General features: G+C 37.3%; 1 protein-coding gene across 1 annotated transcript in view; it reads left to right on the top strand.

The window, feature by feature from the left end:
• GAREM1 (GRB2 associated regulator of MAPK1 subtype 1) overlaps positions 1 to 20,064 on the top strand; it is a 91,077-nt gene that overhangs the window by 63,807 nt on the left and 7,206 nt on the right. Inside the window, exon 4 of the mRNA XM_072411274.1 lies at positions 10,830 to 12,005. Within this exon, the coding sequence (XP_072267375.1) occupies positions 10,830 to 12,005 (1,176 nt within the window). The remainder of the gene's footprint in view (positions 1 to 10,829; positions 12,006 to 20,064) is intronic.

Genomic DNA, 20,064 nt, shown 5'->3' on the forward strand with positions numbered 1-20,064 from the left:
TTTTTTCCATCTTTGACAAACAAACATTTAACCCTTTACATTTAACCCCAATCTTAATTGGTAGCCATCCATTGAGCATGTTTTTATTGTGCTGGACCCCCTTAGGCAGATAGGAACTTTAGAAAACATAGGTGCTTCTTGAAGGCTGTTAGGCTAATAAAGTTTTAGAATCCAGTAGACATTCTCCAACCTAGTAGTAGTATAAACCTGGGAAATCAGTTTTATGTAGAAATCCTGTTACTATACTGCACACATGCCGATTTTTACTACAGATTATGAATTTTAGGACTTTATCTTTCCTACTTCATCTTTATTACTAGTTTCTACTTACTACTTTCTATTAGAAATGCCTGCTGTGGAGTATCTATATTTTGTTGGATGTTAGAATAGCTTGGATCAAAAACCCAATGATGAAATGACTGCATCTGCTGAGTGTAGTCATTTTAAGCATCTGTTTCTTCTGTCCCTGGTGAACTGAGTGCTTGAATCTCAGATCTTTCTAAATTGACCATAAATATGGAAGGAAATTCCTTCTTTTTCGACATAGTCCAACTAAGTTAAAATTATATAATTATTGTGCTGAAATACTCCTTATAAATATGTACAGGACTATATAAATAATAATAACCTGAAATGAAACTTGGATTGATTTTTTTTACTGACCTCAGAACATGATAGCACTTTATACAGTTATTAAACCATAAGGTTTTTAGGTGTAAAATGAGAAAAAGGATGTCTATAGTCTATAGTACTATGTTCAACTTTCTGTTCATATGTATATTGACCTGTTGTTTCCCCTAGAGCCAAGGCCAAGTTAGATATAAATCTATTGTATTATTCCTCATAGTTAGCCACAATTAATCTCTGCCCTGCTGTGCGTTGGAGATCATGATTGGGGGCTTTTTTCTGGTAATTCTTAAATCTGATGGTCACATAATCCAAAGAAATTTGTGTACTTGAATTCATTTCTCTTAAGCTCTTTTCCCACTGGGTTCATATTTGCATATTAGGGTGCCTCATCCATAAAATATCATACAATGGGCCCTTGGAGTGATGATGTGAATAATATTTTGTCTATAGTCCCAAGAGGTGCCATATATGAAATGTAAGAAGTGAAATAAGTCATTTCTGTTAATCTATTATTACTATTATTACTATTAAGATGTATTGTAGTATTATTACTGTTAAGATGTAGAAACCTTTTTTGTTACTATACAACCCAAAGAACCATTATTGACTTCCATTTTTGTCACCTCTATTAGAAAGAAAACATTTTCTGAAACCAGCATGGAAGCTCAGGAAATAACTATTCTGCTAGACTTTTTTAGTTTTAATCAGTAAACTAAAACAAGTATGCAGATTCAGACTTTTGACTTGACCGTGACTTTACTAGTATGCTTACTTATTTTATGTCAGCGATGCAATACATTTTTAGATTAGTTTGCTTTGTGTGCTCTCGTCAGGGTAAGTTTATCATTAGCTCTGGAATGTGATTATGACCAAGGGCCATTAGGAGTAGCTTTGGTAGCATCAGCGCTGCATAATATGCTGGCACCATATAAATCCTGTTTATTATTATTATTAATAATATTAATGGTGTCATATTTCTCTGTTTTAAAATATATTTGATTGGTGTCCTTATAGTTCAGTATAAGCAGACTTCATTCATTCATTCATTCTGCTGTTATCACATTAAGTAATACAGGTAGTCCCCGGGTTAAGGAAATCCAACATATGGATGACTCCTAGATATGAATGGGGCTTCCCTGCTGCCTCATGTGCAGGACAGAGGCTTGATGGAGGGAGGCGGTTTTCATGACTTGCAGAAGAAATCTTTGCTAAACGCAGCTGAGACTGAGCTCTTCTGTAAGCTCCTGTAACAATTTAATAAACAAGACAAACCATGCAGTTGTTTCATTTTTCATATCAAAGTACAGCTTGCTCGAAAAGTTATTGAATGTCTAGGCTCCATAAAGTTTTTTTATTTTACTTTTTTTTGCTTTCTGATTAACTCACAGGGAGGATTTTATATAACTGACACCCCACTGCCTAATAATGTGTTGAGAAAAACATCTGTCCTAATTGCATTTATTAAAATAATGTACTGTACTGTTCTGACTTACATACAAATTCAACTTAAGAACAAACCTACAGTCCCTATCTCGTATGTAACCTTGGGATTACCTGTAATATGGTTACAAAATAGAAAGATGCCCGTGTATAGGGTATTTCCTTGTTCTGTACATATTGCAGCTTTGACTGTAAACCCAGCCCTGTCCTAATGGTTTCTTTGTGACTTTCTAGCTGCAAAAATAATATACTTACCTCTTCTTAAAAGATCTACAATAATTCTACGCTGCAACTTCCGCCTGTATATAATTGTCTAATCACCTATGCATGACTTTGGGCCACTGTACTGGTATATCCAGTTAGAAACATTTTCATACTAATGGTCATACTGAAAGAATAACAAAGCACAGAACAATTGAAATTAGCTTTCTAAATAATAAAGGTCGGATGCCACCAGTTTTGCATCTGACGTCAAGCAGTCTGGTTTCCACGACGACAAAGCATTTCAGTAAACTTTCTTATTCACAACAAGGTAATGAGAGACAAAAATATCCTTGCTAATTCCAACATGTGTTTAGAATAGCCAGCACATAAAATTAGATTCTACAGATACTACAAATATAGAAAAAAAAATATTTAACGGATACTTGATGTTTCCATAACACTCTTTAATTTTTCCTCTTTCTTCTCTACCCAGAAAATGAAATAAAGTTAGCCTTTTATTTTTTGCCAATAGACTATAGCATTGGTCGACAACCTTTTCGGACCCACAGACCACTAAATTTACCGGCTCTGAACCGCGCATGTCCAGGGAGCTGTGTGTCACTCAAAGGGGAAGAAACTTCTCCCATAGTGACGTCATGATGCCAGAACCCGCCCACTCTCCCATCTGCCCACTACGGGGAACATGGTCGGTGCACCCTCCCAGCAGGGCCCTTCGCCTGACCCCACTCGGGGGTGCACTGGCCAGAGCTGCGGACCACCAAATTTTATACTGAAGTTTCTTTTTTTTAATAAAACATGAATATTCAAGTTTACATGGTTGTTGAGTTCTACCATTTTTTTTTTTTTTGAGAAGGAGGTCTATTTATAAAGCAGTAAATCTGACATTCACTGAAACATTCCCTGATGGAGAAACAATTCCTGCTATTGAAACTTATGGACCAGGAAGATTCTCCACCAGGGAATGTTTATGAGAATGTCAGATTAACTGCTTTGAAAATAGACCCCCAAGGTGTAGAAGAAACAAGAAGTGGTAGAATTGCCAAGTTAGACAGAGGTATCAAGAAAATGATTAGTAGTAAGGCTAGGTTCAGACCAGCCTCATGATTAGGCAATCCTGCCTGGCTCCCAGCGGCTGGCACATTGCCACTCACACTGCAGCCAAGTGGGTGGTAACGTGCCGGGGGGCTTCAATAAATGGTACTGATCCGGTCACTTCCACTCCCATTCATGCTGTATTAGGGTTGCCACATTTCGATGCTTCTTGTAGGGTCCCCTTTAAGGTAACAGTTCGCAAAGTGGTAACCATACTGCAACCTCACTGCCAGTCTAAACATTACCTAAGTAAATAGGCAAAATCTGCCAGTATGTATTGTAGTTAGTGTTTTCCTGCCTCAACCATTGAATTCAATGAGAAAACAACTGGATTACCAACCGAAATGAAATCCTTAGAGAGGTTGTAGCCCTGCTCTGATTTTACAGCTACCACTGTTCAGGAGATGATTGCAAATCCCCCTTTGGGGACATGTGGTGAGATCCTATTGAGTACACATAAAAGAAAGTCTCTCCAATGGGATACAGAAAAAAAAACAACTTAGTTACATTTTTTTTTCAAATGCTTGATCAGGCCATTATTGTAAGTAGGTACAGTCCCTTGTGTTTCTGGTAACAAATCTGAGTTGCTCAAATGCAGTGTCGGCTTTGTTTGCCAGGGATACCAGGCAATCCCTGCGTTACTTATGTGTGCCTGGGCTGAGTGAACTCCTGGGTAGGTGCCTGCACAGGAGTTACTTATCTAAGTGGGGTCAATCAAGATGGCCAAAGCTTGTCACTGGGAGGAAGAAGAGAAGGGACGGCGGCGCCCTGTAATGGAACCGGTGAGTCACACAGGTTTAGTTCCACTCTAATTAGGTTTGATTTCAAGAATCTTCTTAAAATCTAAAATTTAAACAAAAATAAGTTTTGCACAGATATACAATTTGAGATCTTGGTGCTGTGAACTGAATTCATGAATATTTTACATTCATGAACTGAATTCATGAATATTTTACATTCATGAACTGAATTCATGAATATTTTACATTCAGCAACATAGAAAGATAATTCTTGAGTATTCTACATGATCATGAAATGGTCATTTATCTCAATTTCAATGCTGAACACATTCTGCTTAATGTGTGTCTTCCATGTAAAATGAAAATATCAAGGTTAGTCCTGTAGAAGCACATTAGTTCACTTAATTAGGCAGGGAATTAGAACATTTCAATGAAACGTCAGTTTTTTTTTTTTTTTAGAATAATCGGTTTTTACAGCATAAAAATAGAGATTCAGGCAAGCTTACTGTCACCCTATTATCAAATTAATCAATATATTTATGCATACTGTTCTCTGTCAGCCAAGCGTAAACTCCCATATTCCCCCTTACCATGCAGGGCGCAGTGTATTTTGGTTCTCCATTAGTATTATGTTTTCACAAAGAAGTTATATTCTTATTCTATTTGTAAGACCTTGTAGTAATTATTTTTTTATGGAAATAAGCTGATTTCGTGTTTTCCTAATATAAAAGCTGGTAAGAAGTTCTGCGTGCACATTCAGTAGTCAGAAATGGAAAAGGATCTGGAAATTCTGGTAGATCATAGACTTAATACCAGCATGCAATGCCAAGCTGCAATATCTAAAGCCAGCAAAGTACTTTTTTGTATTGGAAAAGGAATAGACTGCAGAGATATAGACATAATCCTGCCCCAGTACAAAGCATTGGTCAGACTACATCTGGAATATGCAGTCCAGTTTTGGGCACCAGTTCACAAAAAGGATATTGTGGAATTGGAGAGAGTGCAGGGAAGGGCAACTAAGCTAAAAAAAAGGAATGGAAGAGCTCAGCTATGAGGAGATATTAGCTGAACTGAATCTATTCTCCCTTGAGAAGAAACGTTTAAGGGGGATATGATCACCCTATATAAATATATAAATGGTCCATATAGAGAACTCTCTTCCCAATTATTCACTTTGAGATTATTACAAAAGACAAGAGGGCACACTTTGCGCCTGGAGTAAAAGAAGTTTAAGCTTCGGATAAGGAAGGGATTCTTCACTGTAAGGTTTGTGAAAATGTGGAATTGGCTCCCTCAGGAAGTAGTTTCAGCAACTACTATAGATTTCTTAAAGAAAGGCTGAATGTTTTTCTAGAAGCACAGAATATTACTGGGTATTAAGGCTTTAAAGTAAAGATAACAGAGATGGTTGATCCAGGGAACATTCAATTGCCTCATGAAATCAGGAAGGAATTTTTTTCCCCTGTTGAAGCAAATTGTACCAGGGTTGTTGTTCTTTGCCTTCATCTGGACCAACTATGCCTTATAGGGTTTTTTATCTGGGATATGTTTATTTCCCTAGTGGTTGAACTTGATGGACTCGTTTTTTGAATGTCTTTTTTCAACCTAACCTAGTATATAGCTATGTAACGTCTTTTAGTGTGATACATTTTTGTATTGTATGGAAGTAGTTCTTGAGACATTATTGTACAGTCTCACTCATTTGATATTGTGATCCTGTGGATCTACAACTGACTTTCACAAGTCATGTATAGGGTGTGCCTTCTGCATAAATGAAGGTGTTGTCTTGTGCTACAAGTAAATTAGAGCCCTTGCATGTTTTGCATGGTATAGACTCTGCTCTGATTCAGCAGATCCTAGATATTGTATATTTATAATTATGGGAAGGGAGAGGTTTTAGTGAAGAAAGGAATTTGACAACAAAGTAATGGATTTCCTCTGTTAATGCTTTCTGGTAAACCCAGCTTCATTATCATCCCAATGGCGTATTTATAATTTGGATCGGATTACTACTTGCCTACACTACCTACTTTAACTGTGAATGAGTGCTATCCCTAAAAGAAATTAGAGTAACGTACATACTGCCATTGCTGAACACCCTTGAAATGATTGGGACATCACACACTCTGTCCTCAAAACTCTGAACCTCGGACTTGAAGCAAAGTATAAAAGCACTTTTCTCCGAATTTGCATATCTGCAAATTTGTGCCAGAAGACCTGTGTACCTGCAAGGCTACTAGCATGGAAGGGAACAAGAGAGGGTAGTCAGCAATGACAACTGAAAAAAACGTATGCAAAGTTTACCCTTTCATTTAGGTACAAAGTCCTGTTGTGTACCAGCGAGATTGAATAGGTACCAAACTTTTGGATATATTTCTTTATTTTGGCTTTGATACAAAAGTTTTGAACTAATACTGCGCTAACATTGGATAACTTTCAATTATCTTTCTAAAACAGTAAAATCACAGTGGCTTAAATAGTACCCAGTTAGGAAGATGTAATTTCCTTCAATTGCTTTGTGTTCTGCAGCACGTTTGTTGTGGATCCGATGCAAGCAGTAGGTGTAGGTGGTGTTACTGCATCAGAGTTCTGGCTCTACCTACACCACCTACATTATCACCATGAATCAGCCAAGCAACACTATTTTTCCTGAATACTCTTTAGAAGTTAGTTTACCTGAAACTAGGTAATATTACCATGACCTTGTATAACATTACCACTATTTTGTGAGCTCATAAACGAGCTTATAAGCTTGCTGGATTTTTTGCAGAATTAACGGGTACCATTCTGTGCTGTTGTAAGGAGACAAAACATGACATAAATGTGCATAATTGCAGGCATGTACATGGTATGTTTTAGCTTTCATTCTTGCATTGGAGCCAATTTATTCTAAAATAAATTTAGTTCACTTTGATAGTCATTTTGTCATTGATTGTGGTCTGTAGTAATGTATACTAAAATATTTTTTGTTGTTTTTTAATATTAGGAAAACCAGCAGATTTCTTCTTAAAGATTGGCCATAGAACAAAGTCTTTGGTAAATGAATGCTGAAGTGCAGACTGACTTTTAGGTGTTATCACATCGCAGCTCAGAATGTAAATAATGAACCAGCAATTGTTTCCTGCTTTGTTCCACAGGAAATTATTAAAAGTGCTTAGATAGCACAAATTGTGAATGGCTTCCTCTTAGGAAACTCCATGAATAATAATGAGTTTTCCACACTTGTACCACGTTTTTTGGTTGTAATTTACCATGACACCAGCTTACTGCATGTTCACATGAACTGTCTGCCTGGGGTAGACACAGTCTTTATCATGTCACTTATTTCCTGTGCACCAATTACCATAGAGATGATTAGCTTGCTTGTCTAACCCATTTGACTATGGCTGATCAGCACTATGGCATCCACATTTGCAGATGTTGACAAAAGTGACACCGTGACTTAAGAATTTAGCAAGTAATCAAATCAGCTGCTATCTGCATGCTGTTTTGTTTTTTAAAACCAACCTACAGAACTTTGGTAAAATTATCTTTTAAAGGTGTTTTTTTCTTCTTTTGAATACTGATATATTCTGGGCTCTGTGTACCCATAAGTACCTAAATCTGGGGAAGAAAAGCAGAGAATGTGTAAAAACCTAAAATGACCCTGGCTGAAGACCAGCTTGTGTCTTGCATCATGAATTCTGTGACAAGGCATTACTACCACAAAACTCTGTAGCACTTGCTAAAGTAGCAGGCTATCGTTTAATGGCTGTTGGAGGCATAGGAACAAAATTGTCAGATGTAATAGCAATGGCAGGGAGCCACAAGATAAAGAAGCCTGTGTACTGATTCTTATTTTAGCAAACTGATGAGGCTATTGTGCCTCTATTGCAATAGGTACGGCTCAGTATTTTTGTCAAACTCATAGTCATAACTGGTATAGCCAATGTTATACAGATCTCCGGAATAGGTCAGTTTTTTTTTCTGGACAAAAGACCTTACTCTGAAAGCTTTTACGACTTGTCACATTGAAGCCTGCATTTAGGTTTATGTTGGATACTTTTGGATACCAATATTTTCAAAGCATGTGTGACTGTCACCTTCTGGAGTGACATGTTGCATGGGATACCCGTGCACTGATCTTTATATGGAATCCAAACAGCAAATGTTAATCTGTTTAAAAATTATCTACCTGGGTGTAACAGATGATTAAAACTGCTCTTTTGAAGGCCTTCTCAAACCCACACCCAGATCGAATGAAATGCCTGATACAAATTGAAAATCCTGGCTTTAATTACCCCTTTGCAAAATTTTATTACACTAAGAGAGTCCTACAATGGCCTTGACTGTTTAAAATGTTTGTTCCATAAAGATTTGGCACAGATGTAATATGTGCACTGTTTGCTCAATACGGTTTTTCACATTTCATAACTTCAGGCCGAACCTATAGGATAAATACTGTATATGTGTGCTGTGTTGCTTTATTATTTCTCTTATTCTATTTGATTGCGGCAAAAATAATGCATATTAAAATGTCTTCCCACCTAAAATATTTGACAGTTTGGATGACTCTTACATGATCATCAGTTCCTGCAAATATGCTTGTCCATCTGTTGATGCATGGTCTTCCCACAAGCCAAAACTGTGGCTGTATTATTAATTGTAAAAACAGAAGCTAAGCATCACTTTAGGTTCTGAATGATGATAATTTTTTTTCAACAAGTTGTCTAGAACATTGTTCTCGAAATGACATATAAATGTTTAGGTTTACATGAAGTTTACCCTAAAATTTTAAGTGCCAACACTGTCATGGGAAATGTAACAAGCACCCAGGTTAAGTGAATGTTATTTAGCCAGTTAAAGTACACCTAAAGTGTGGAATCTGTGGCCAGACCTCACCATCAGAGGGCAACCTACTAAAGCCTCATACTAGAGCACTGTAAAAACATCCACTGTTCTGGCCCATGGTCAATGAACAGGTTGCCTGCTGTTTCATCCTCATTAGTGAACAAGAAGTGGTCATTCCTTACAGTGGTTTATTGATGAGGTGGGACGGATGACTTAACAGCTCTTTGGGATGTTTCTTTTAGACACTAGATTTTTACCCAAGACCATTGAAAATTTTTCACTCTAAAATCTATTTTAAAATCTAAGCGCTGTACACAGCTTTATCCATTACTGTAGCCCATGTGGTCAATGAGTCTGACCCTTTACTCCACCACCAACTTACAATGCCTTATTCTGCACGTTTCTGTGTAGAAGCTGTCATCTTGGTATACTAATAGGGTTTTGTATCCTCATGGTAAAGCTTTTACCCGATAACTGATAATCTAACAATTTATGGAACTTTTTTTTAGCAGGTTTGCATTTTTATAGATTTACTGATAGTAGTAGTAGACTTCTTGGTATTTGCGATTTTATATGAAATTATGGGTGACATCATCTTGGTCATCTCTTTGGTAACCAATTCTCTTCCTGTGTTGGTTCAGTGTTGAAAGTACATCTGTGGAAGTGGTGTCAAGAAAGAGGCAGTCCTTAGCAGAAACAGCCAAATGGTAATGGACTATAGCTGGGTGGAGCAGCTGGCAAAAAGGGCCTAGTCAGAACACTGCACAAACTGCCCCACTATCATACCCTCCATACTACTTTATTGCAAATACTACCCACTGTCATGCTTCATGCACTCCTTTCCTATAAAAGTGAAGAAACAGATCTGCCCCAATTTTTTTCTTAGATGGGGCAAGAGTTAGAACTTAAGTCACAGAAACATAAGAGAGCCCACAGAAATCATTACTTTCCCTTTCGATAAAAAAAAAAAAATCTTTCTAAGGTTAGTTTTGAACTTTCAGCTTGATAATTTGGTGTCATACCCCTGTGTCTTCAGTTGCATTTTTATTGCCACCTGTGTCTACATTGGGTAGTTTTCCCTTCTCTTCCTATCTTATCCTATGGCAAGAACTAATAAACATGTCTTCATTGGTAAGAGAGACAGCATGGTTATGGTTCCTTTTTTTTGGTGCCTATGACTTCCTGTTTTAGTAATATACCCACTCCCATGTTTTGTTTTGTTTTTTTGTTATGGTAGCATATAAGGTAATTCTCTGCAGTGAGATCACAGACTACAATACAAACATACCCTAAATTAAACATATAAAAAATAAAGCTTCTAGAGACTGGTGGCTGGCTATGCCACCACTCACTTGGACAATATTGTACCACTATCCTCTGGGATAGGGTCACTGGCGGCTGCAATTATATCCTTGGTGTCTGGGAAAGCAATTCTGCATAAGTGGCCCACTCACTTTGACACTGTTAAAGGATCAAGGAATGTATGGCTTAAGTTAAATTTTCTCCATAAAGGGGCCTGCAAATTCTGTGGAAAATGGGGAGCCTTTATTGATACCTTTTTGAGCAAATATCCTGGCATGTCTATTTTCCAATGACCCTTCTATAATTTTTATTTAACAAATGGAAATAAGGTATGCAGTCTTAATAGTCTCTGTGACTTTTATGTTAAGCACTGTTTTTGATTTCTTTATCTCGATTGTTATTGTTGATTGGTATTCATCTAGAATGCTTTATTTCTGTGTGTTCATTCTTTGTGATAAGCTTGGATGCTTGTTATGTGATGACATGTTACTTACATTTTATGTATTGCTTATTTTCTAATACTGCTCTGTTTATAGTAATGCTTAAAATGTAATTTGCTGTGAATTTCAGGTTGCATCCGGAGAATGTAATGAAGATACAGAAGTCTATAACATCACGCTGTGTACAGGGGATGAGCTCACATTAATGGGCCAGGCTGAAATTCTGTATGCAAAAACCTCCAAGGAGAAATCGCGTCTGAATACCATTTTTAAGAAAATTGGAAAATTAAACTCTATCAGCAAGTTGGGTAAAGGCAAAATGCCTTGCTTGATCTGTATGAATCATAGAACTAATGAAAGCATCAGCCTTCCATTCCAATGTAAAGGAAGGTTTAGCACCCGTAGCCCTCTAGAGATTCAAATGCAAGAAGGGGAACACACAATTCGAAACATCGTAGAGAAAACGCGACTTCCTGTGAATGTGACTGTGCCTAGCCCACCTCCCCGTAATCCATACGACCTTCATTTTATCAGAGAGGGACATCGTTATAAGTTTGTTAACATTCAAACCAAGACTGTTGTTGTTTGTTGTGTACTGCGTGGTAGTAAAATCATTCCCATGCATTTCCCTTTACATTTAACTGTCCCTAAGTTCAGCCTTCCTGAAAATGTAGCGAAAGGAGAAGCGTGGCAAGAGTCCATCGTTCAACATTGGTACAGCCTATGCCAAGAACAATTTGATATTGAGGAATATTCCCGGGCCGTGAGGGATGTCAAAGTAGACTGGAATGAAGAATGTAAAAGTCCAAAAAAGAGCTATTGTTCTGGTCATAGTCACATACCTAACTCACTAAGCTATGCCCGTGATGAGCTGACCCAGTCTTTTCATCGCCTTTCTGTCTGTGTTTATGGAAACAACCTGCATGGAAACAGTGAAGTGAATCTGCATGGTTGTCGGGATATTTGTGGGGACTGGGCAGTATATCCTCAAGATTCCCCACAGTACCAGGACTCTGGTGACAGTGGTAGTGATTACCTTTTCCCCGAAACTGGCGAGGAATCTGTAAGTCTACCAGCCAAGCCTGAGCTTCCCTATGAGGAGCTCTGGTTAGAAATGGGAACAGGGAAACCAGGAGGCCATCCCCTCACCCGTTCACAAAGTGAAAAGAACAAATGCGATCCTTTTCGGGGGTCGCTTCATTCCAAGTGTGGCACATCCTCCCTGTCATCTCCTGGATCCCTTCTGACCAGCAAGTGTTGTGATATACCCTTACCTCCACCTCCAGTGCCTCCCAAATCAGAAGCTGTAAGTAGCTTTAAGAGTTTTTGTCTGATATTTTTAATTGGTTTATATAGCACTGTATAATTATTAATACATTTTCTTTCAGGGTACAAGTTGATTTATACTCTGTAGAGTTCTTTGTATGTTGAAAGCAATGGAAATGTTGATATTGTTCAATGTTGGTAACACTCTGAGTTCTTAAGTGTTCTTAGCTCTTGTGGGTTCTGATAATGGAAGCCAGAATATCAGATTTCAATGACAATAGTATTGCTGGAGTGTGGCTTTTTTTCTTCCGGGTGTTGTTTTTTTTTCATGCTAGTAAATGCAAACAAAATGGCATGGCAATCCTACACCAACGTTGGAGAAAATCAAACTCTGTTCCCTAATTGCCTTTGAGCCAAACACCATTAATTCTACAGTCAAGATACTGTCAATACATTTTAATAATAAGTATATACTCCTTATATATATATATATATATATATATATATATATATATATATATATATATATATATATATATAAGTTATATACTCCGGATGTGGACGATCAATTAATAACCTGGGTTAGGTTGGTATCATCACCAATTTTGCCTCACATAAAGTGTTCGTAAAGCAAATTTTTTTATTTATTTGTAGTTTTGAAATTTGGGAAATGGTTTGAGCTATTTTATACTTGTCTGTGTCCCCACAAGCTACATTCACACTCTCCGGTTTTCTTGTGGCCATTGTCACCAAGGCAGAGAATGATTTAGGTATTTTATGGTTGGGATGATTACCTTTTACTTCCATCTGTAGGAAGTTAAGGAGAATCTCATCGGGACTCAGACAACAAAAAATACCCTAAAGATGGTTTTATCCTTTTATACTTTTTATACACTTCTGTAACTGATAAAGTCTTCCTGCAGAGATGGGTGGTTGGACTCTAGAGATAGGGTCCTTTTCACTCTTAAATTACCTGCTGTATATTAAGAGATTTTTTATTTATTTTCACACATCTTTCCCTTATGCTATCTGGTGTTCTAACCTTTAGTAAATTTATGAGGAAAAAAATGCAGATCATACCCATTACATTCTGCAATACCTTGTAAAGACACAGAGATTGTTCTAGTCTTTGGGAATGGGCTCCAATTAATATTATTTTGTGCTGGAGTTTGCTTCAAATAAACCTGACCTCTAACCTATGTTTAATAATTTACCTGAGACTAACCCTTTAAAGTGCAAGTAAAGGAAATACTTTTAGACCCACTGCCAAGCTTTTATTGCAACCTACCTCCCAGCTCGGTGAAGCCACTAAAGTTTTTCCTATGTGATCAATGTCATTGAAACAGAAAGGAAATACTATTTTTATAGTTGGTAGTTATACATACACTTAAATATATTTCCTACCTGAAACATAACTTCTTACACTAACTTTTCCCACAGACTATCTTAAAATGCAAAATTTATCCCAAGATAAACTAGTCCATGAACTTCATTCTTAACTACCTTATCAATGCCAGAGCTGTTGGCACCAAAACATAAAACCCCCGCGTCGGGATCTCTCGAAGCCTCTTTAAAGCTTGGATTGAGAAGCTGTGGTTTCTACTTGCAGCTATAGTTAGATGGAGGTCCTTAGTCACATTAATAAAAAAATCTTTCAGAGCCCAGATAGACAGATGTAATAATTGTGCGGTTTTATGCATATAACTGGGCTTTTACAAGTATGTCTGCCTGTGTATTATTTTGGGCGTATATGCAAGTGACCGTTTTTTTTTCTTCTCCCAGAGGTTATAACTGTACATCCTTTATGTAAGAGTACAGTCAGTAAGAAAATATGGATATGCATATTTTGTGCCACCCAAAACCCCACAGATGCATATGCATGCATTATAATGTACATTCCTCACATGCCTCTTTACTGGTAGCATCCCACATCCTGCATGCAGACCATGATATCTACATCAAAACTAAGACTTTACAGGACCAAAGAATAAAAGTTTAAAAATTATTTATTCATAATTACCATTCATCGTTCTTTTTTAAGTTTTTTTTCCCCCTTATTAATTCCAGATGTTTTTTGCATTTCTTTTTTTTTCTTTCTTTCTTTTTAATCTTCCAAATAAGCTTAATACTGTAGATGAGTAAATTGGTAACAGCTTCTTTTCAATCATTTGCTTTATGTAAGCCCTAAATTCCTTTTTATTTCAGTGTAATATGTACTTTTAATGAAACCTGTGATTTACATTCACCCGAGCCATGGTCAGTGGTCTTTTATAAGAACAGCACAGTCCAAGATACAAAAACAGATTTTAGTTGGTTAGTTTCTATTGCAAGCACATATGCTGACAAGGAGCATGCTGAAAAAAGAAGGGGTGAGCTCATCTCTCCTTTTCCTTCACTGTCTAGTCATAGCCCGAGGGGCAGGAAGTTCACCTGGCTGCATTGGACCCAAAGCAGATATAAAAAAGACATCTAAGAATAGTTATGTGTTTATTATAAAAATAAATATCTGCAGAGAGTGAAAATACCCAGATATTTTCTGTATCAGCTTTTGTAAAATTGTTCTAATCATCTGTACAACAACAGTAAGACTGGCACAGTAAAAATCAACATTAGGAACCTAACATGTTTTGTATGCACATGTGCTAACCTGCAAGGAACATGCTCATATGAGGGGAAAGCACAGTAATGACTTATCAGTGTTGTTCTGCTTTTTTCCTGTCCTCTCACCTGAGTCAGGGAGATCACCCATTTTGTAGTTAAGTGCAGCAGAGAAAAGTCAGGTCACCAGAATAAATCATCTGTGGCAGGGCTGAGAAATCTAAGAACTGGATAGGCAAAACTTCAAATCCTTTAGCAGATGAAACCGCTAGGCATATATGTATGTGAACTATGTATTTATGTACATAGTCAGACTCCTTTGCTACTATAGGATTATTCCAATATATTAGTCTTAAAATGTGTAGGTAATAAATGCTTTGGTCTCAATCATTCTACATACTGTATGCATAGCTCAGCTTTGACACCAGAAACCTAGAGCAATCAGCTTGGTACCTGAACCTCTAAATCTGAACCTGAACTTAAATTTTTACAAAATTAACACCTAAATTTTTTCTATGTGCCCTAAATGTTTGAATCACTATGATTTCATTTATTGAAGTAAGGTAAACAGAACTATTTTGTGCTTTTAGACAAGATTATTGAACTCTAGCCTGTTCCGCTCCATGATGGGCTAAGAAAAGCGAAACCCTGATCACGGCTCAAGCTCTATCAGGGTTTCCCTTTTCTCATCCATTCAAGTACTTGAGGTGAATGGGGACAAGTCCCCCCATTCAAGTCTAGTGCTGAATGGCTGAGAAACCTCAGTTTCAGAGTAACCTCAGTTACCGTATGTTTCCGAGTATAAGCCGACTTTTTCAGCACCCAAAATGTGCTGAAAAAGTCACCCTCGGCTTATACTCCAGTCAGGTGCATGGATCCCCCCAGAAAAGCACCCTCTGCCAGCTGATTCCCGCTCCTGCCGATCTGGCCAAATCCCAGTCGTCAGGGGTCGGCAACCCACAGCTCCTGGGCTTCATTGTTGTGGCTCCCTTCCCTATTTACCACTGCCGGCGTTAACACTTTTGCCGCCGGGTTAAGAGGACACTTACAATGCATAAGCAGGAGAAGGATTTCTCTTCAGGGGCGTTCCTGGTGGAGGGCAGAGCCATCAGAGCGGGACTTGAGGGAGTTCCGTGTTCCCGGCTGCAAAAGCAGTAACAGAGAGCCAGGAAAAAAGAAGTCAAGTAATTTATACAACTAATGATGCATAATTCATCAGATGATTAATTTATAATTAGTAACTAATCATATAATATTCACCTGCTAAATTATTATTACTACGCAATATTTATATAGCGCCATCATATTATGCAGTGCTGTACAAAGTCCATAGTCATGTCACTAACTGTCCCTCAAAGGGGCTCACAATCTAATGTTCCTACCATAGTGATATGTCATTAATGTAGTCTGTCAATTTTTGGGGGGAAGCCAATTAACGTAACCTAAAAAAAAATAAGGAAGTGAACCTTACCTGTAGAAGTGAAACTTGCCAGTAGCTGCAGCATTTACCACCCTCGGCTTATACTCGAGTCAGTCAATTTTTCCTGTTTTCCAAAGTAAAAATAGGTACCTAAGCTTATACTCGAGTATATACGGTAACCGGAAACTACACTTACCTGGAATCAGCCATTCCCCGTGGGTGCCAGATAACCGAAGTTCTACTGTACACACATTTTATATAGTATTCATAGGTGATGGGGACCACTTGGCCAGCATCTTTCTATGAACTGATGCAGAACGGATATTCTGTAAGTGGGCAATGCCAAATTGCAGAGTTGTGTGGATATCATAGTTGCTACCACAGCACATGTATATAGTATATATTTAATTTTCCATTTCCATATTGTTAGTAGTCAATAGTGTTTGAAGCTAGGCGTTGGTTTTTATGCTGTGTGAGGGAAGATAAAGCAGTTCTGGAATGAAGCAGAGAAATATTGAGCAAGCTTTAGTGAGCATTGTCACTGGAATCCATTTGAAGTATATGTAAAGCCAAAACTTGTTTTTATAAACTAAGGGCGTGTTAAAACATCTGTCAATTTTTTTTACTGTTTGTTTCCTCACTGGGGAAATTTATTTTTTCTGTTTTTCTTAGAGACCATTAGACTGAAAGTTTTTGGAATATGAGGTGAAAAGAAAAGATTCAATGACATCAGAGTGTCACCAATTACTTCTCTTTGTGTCTGGCACAGGAAAGAAACTTTTCAAAAAAGTTTCAAACAATTCCCTATTCTAGGCAAAAATTGATACAATACAAAATTTGGATATTTTTTAGTTTACTTTAATCACTTACACAGGATGTTAGATTATTTTAGGTGGTTTTCCTTATTTCTAAGATATTAGGGTGGTTTCTGTGGTATTTAGCACCTTTCAAGAGCTGGTTGTATCATCAAGCTATTGTTATTTCTCCTACATATTTTTTTTTAATATTCCTATTGTGTGGTGTTAATTTTAAAGGCTACAAGCTCCTAAATACATGTAGATATATCAGTTCTGAGCAGACATTGGTGAGCTGAATCTCTCAGCACGGAGATTAGAACTATAGTTAGAAGATTAGTCAACGTAAAAACACAAGCTGGGTGGTGATTCAAACTGCCAGCATCCTCCCACGAGTGAATGATCAGGTTTACTGGACTTTTTACAAGTCTAGCAAGGTGTTTTTCACATTTCAAATGGCAGCTTTCTTTTAGGGTTAAATATATATTAAAAAAGATAATCAAAGTGTGGAATGTATTTACCCTATTAGTGTATGTAAACATATGTCATAGATATTTAGCGTAGGGGCAGCTAGGATGAATAAAAAGCATTTTACCTATTTACAGATTGACAAAAATCTGTTAGCCACCAGTAGATGGGACTGTATCCTCGGACAGCAAAAGCTAATTATTATACACTTTACATGAAACAATGCCATCTAGTTATCCAAACGTAAACCCAGAATATTTTCTAATGGCATTTTCAGATCTAAAAAAAAAAAAAATAGAAAAATCTTGGTTTATACTTGAGTATATGTGGTTATTAAAAAGTAAAAAGGTTATACAACTATTTAATATTAAAGCATTTAATGTAAACACTTGACTAACTGGACTAAGCAGTAAATCCACTTTAAAGTGAGCTCTTTTCCTCTTTAGCTTTTGGCATTTTGGAGAAATGAATCTTCAGTGTTCACAATGAAGGCTGTTTTTCTTATACTTTCTGTGCCTTTAAAGTACAAATGACTGAATATTATGCAAAAAGTTTGCACCCACAACATGTCTCATCATTCCCATGCTGCATCTATCAGCAACTCACCATTTTCTGACATAGACTGCATAGTAATAGGTTATGATGCACAAATACCTAGAGGCACCTGTGAGTAAAGTATGTTTATGCGGTACATTTTATATAGGTGAATGACGTTATATAAGGTCATTCTTGGTATAACTCATAGAACACATTGTTTTTAACAGATTTTGTTCTCATGTCTCTGGAGATGAGTCTGGATGGAAACGCGCTTCAAATTACAGGTAGCTTACAGGGATTTATATTATTATGTTCTCAACCAACCTCCCACACAGATGTCAAGAGCCCAGGAAGTATAATTGATAGCTGCTACTACCAAAACACTCTCACCTAAACCTGCTTATGTTTTTTTGATGATTATCCTGAAAATGGCTGGAAAATGTCAGTATGCAGGGCAATAGTGGCATAAAGGTCTAATTATTACTAAAATACAGGATTATTATTATTATTATTATTAAACAGGATTTATATAGCGCCAACATATTACGCAGTGCTGTACAATAAATAGGGGTTGCAAATGACAGACTAATACAGACAGTGATACAGGAGGAGGAGAGGACCCTGCCCTGAAGAGCTTACAATCTAGTGGGTGGGTTGGCCTTCAACCTACAAGTAGACATGAGATCACTCTCTACTTTATCAGGAAAACTTTGGCTGGTCCATATTTTTCCCCAGTGATCTAGTGGCATTGTATTGCCTTGTTCTGCATACTTTATTACACAATTGCTAAAATAAATAACACTCAACCTGACATAGGATAAGCTTCATACATGCATATCGTAATATAGTAACTAAATCAATGTCCTGATCCCGTGTCTGACCTAACTCTCATTTCAAACCAGTTTCTGCCTTATGAAAGGGGATTCAGATCATAAAAAATGCCCATTTGTGACCCCTTTATTATATCTCAGTACAAGGATATATTTGACAAAAAAATATGCTGATGAGTGTAGAATTGTGCATTACAGTCTGCTAATGCCTGAATGGTCAGCAATGAATTATTATAATATCTTATTGTAGAGATAAATCATTCTCCTAGCATGCAGAATGAGGACACAATTCTCACATGTAAATCAGTTTGACAATCATACCCTGTGACTCATCTGTAATGCAGATAAACCTGATAGAACAACTACTTAGAGTATTTTGGAGTAAAGCCAGAAATACAATTTCTGAAGTATTTAATTGATGCTTCGTTCAGTTGACCTCCTACAGACTGGTCTGTAATTGGGATCACACCCTTCAATCAAGAAAAAAAGACAACAAAAGTGCAGAGTCAGTAATTATGGTGATGCATTAGGACACCATCAAAGGATTAATACAGAGGTGATAGTCATGTTTGTGTAATTTCTATTGAAGGCAGTGTATTATACAAATATTATATTTACATTCCAATTAAAACAGCCTCAGATAAGTGATGTAGCAGACCCCTGGTGAGAGATATCTATACAAAGCAATTATTATCAACATCAAAAACGTCATTGTAAATAAACATTTTTTAATGCAAAACTCAGATTGAAAAGGACAATGTAGCCAGGAATGTTGGGGGCATCCCAGGTGGGGAAAGCTGGTATTTAAGGCTTGTTCCAACCAGCGATAGGATCAGCAGTTCCCATGTCAAAATCCTGGCAGCTGGCACCTTACCACCTGCTGGACTGCCCCACCGCTGCTCTGTTCTTGCACAGTGTTTGAGCATTTAACAGCAGGCGACACTGGACTGGTCACTACTACCCCCATTTGTTTGCTATGTTTGGCCATGGTTTCTGACTATGAGAAGGTGATAACCACACTGCAACTCTATTACCCGCATGAACCCTGATACTGTTATTAATGTACAGCCTTGTCCCTGCAAAGTTTCAACTGTTATGGTTCAAGATGCACTTTAAAGCTGAACTCCAAACAAACAACTAAAAACAAATCTTATTCAATATAAGGAAGCTGTTGTGTCTACCAAAGCATTTGTATTTCCCTCTGTCCACTCCTATGAATTAAACAGCACAGCACTGTCTTGGAAGGTAAATACCTGATCTTTTCTGTTTTTAAATCTTTACTGATTGGATGCTTACATTAGTATATCAGCCAGGCACATAGCATTTTCAGAAGGACTTCAGCAAAGGCAGACTCCATGTTTCTGTTGCTGAATAGGACTGGTGCCTCCATACAACTTGTTTTAATCGTAAATCATTTCTTTTTAAAGTTAAAAGGTTATAATCTTTAATAAA

The sequence above is a fragment of the Pyxicephalus adspersus genome, chromosome 5 (assembly GCF_032062135.1).
Source record: "Pyxicephalus adspersus chromosome 5, UCB_Pads_2.0, whole genome shotgun sequence".
Classification (NCBI taxonomy): domain Eukaryota; kingdom Metazoa; phylum Chordata; class Amphibia; order Anura; family Pyxicephalidae; genus Pyxicephalus; species Pyxicephalus adspersus.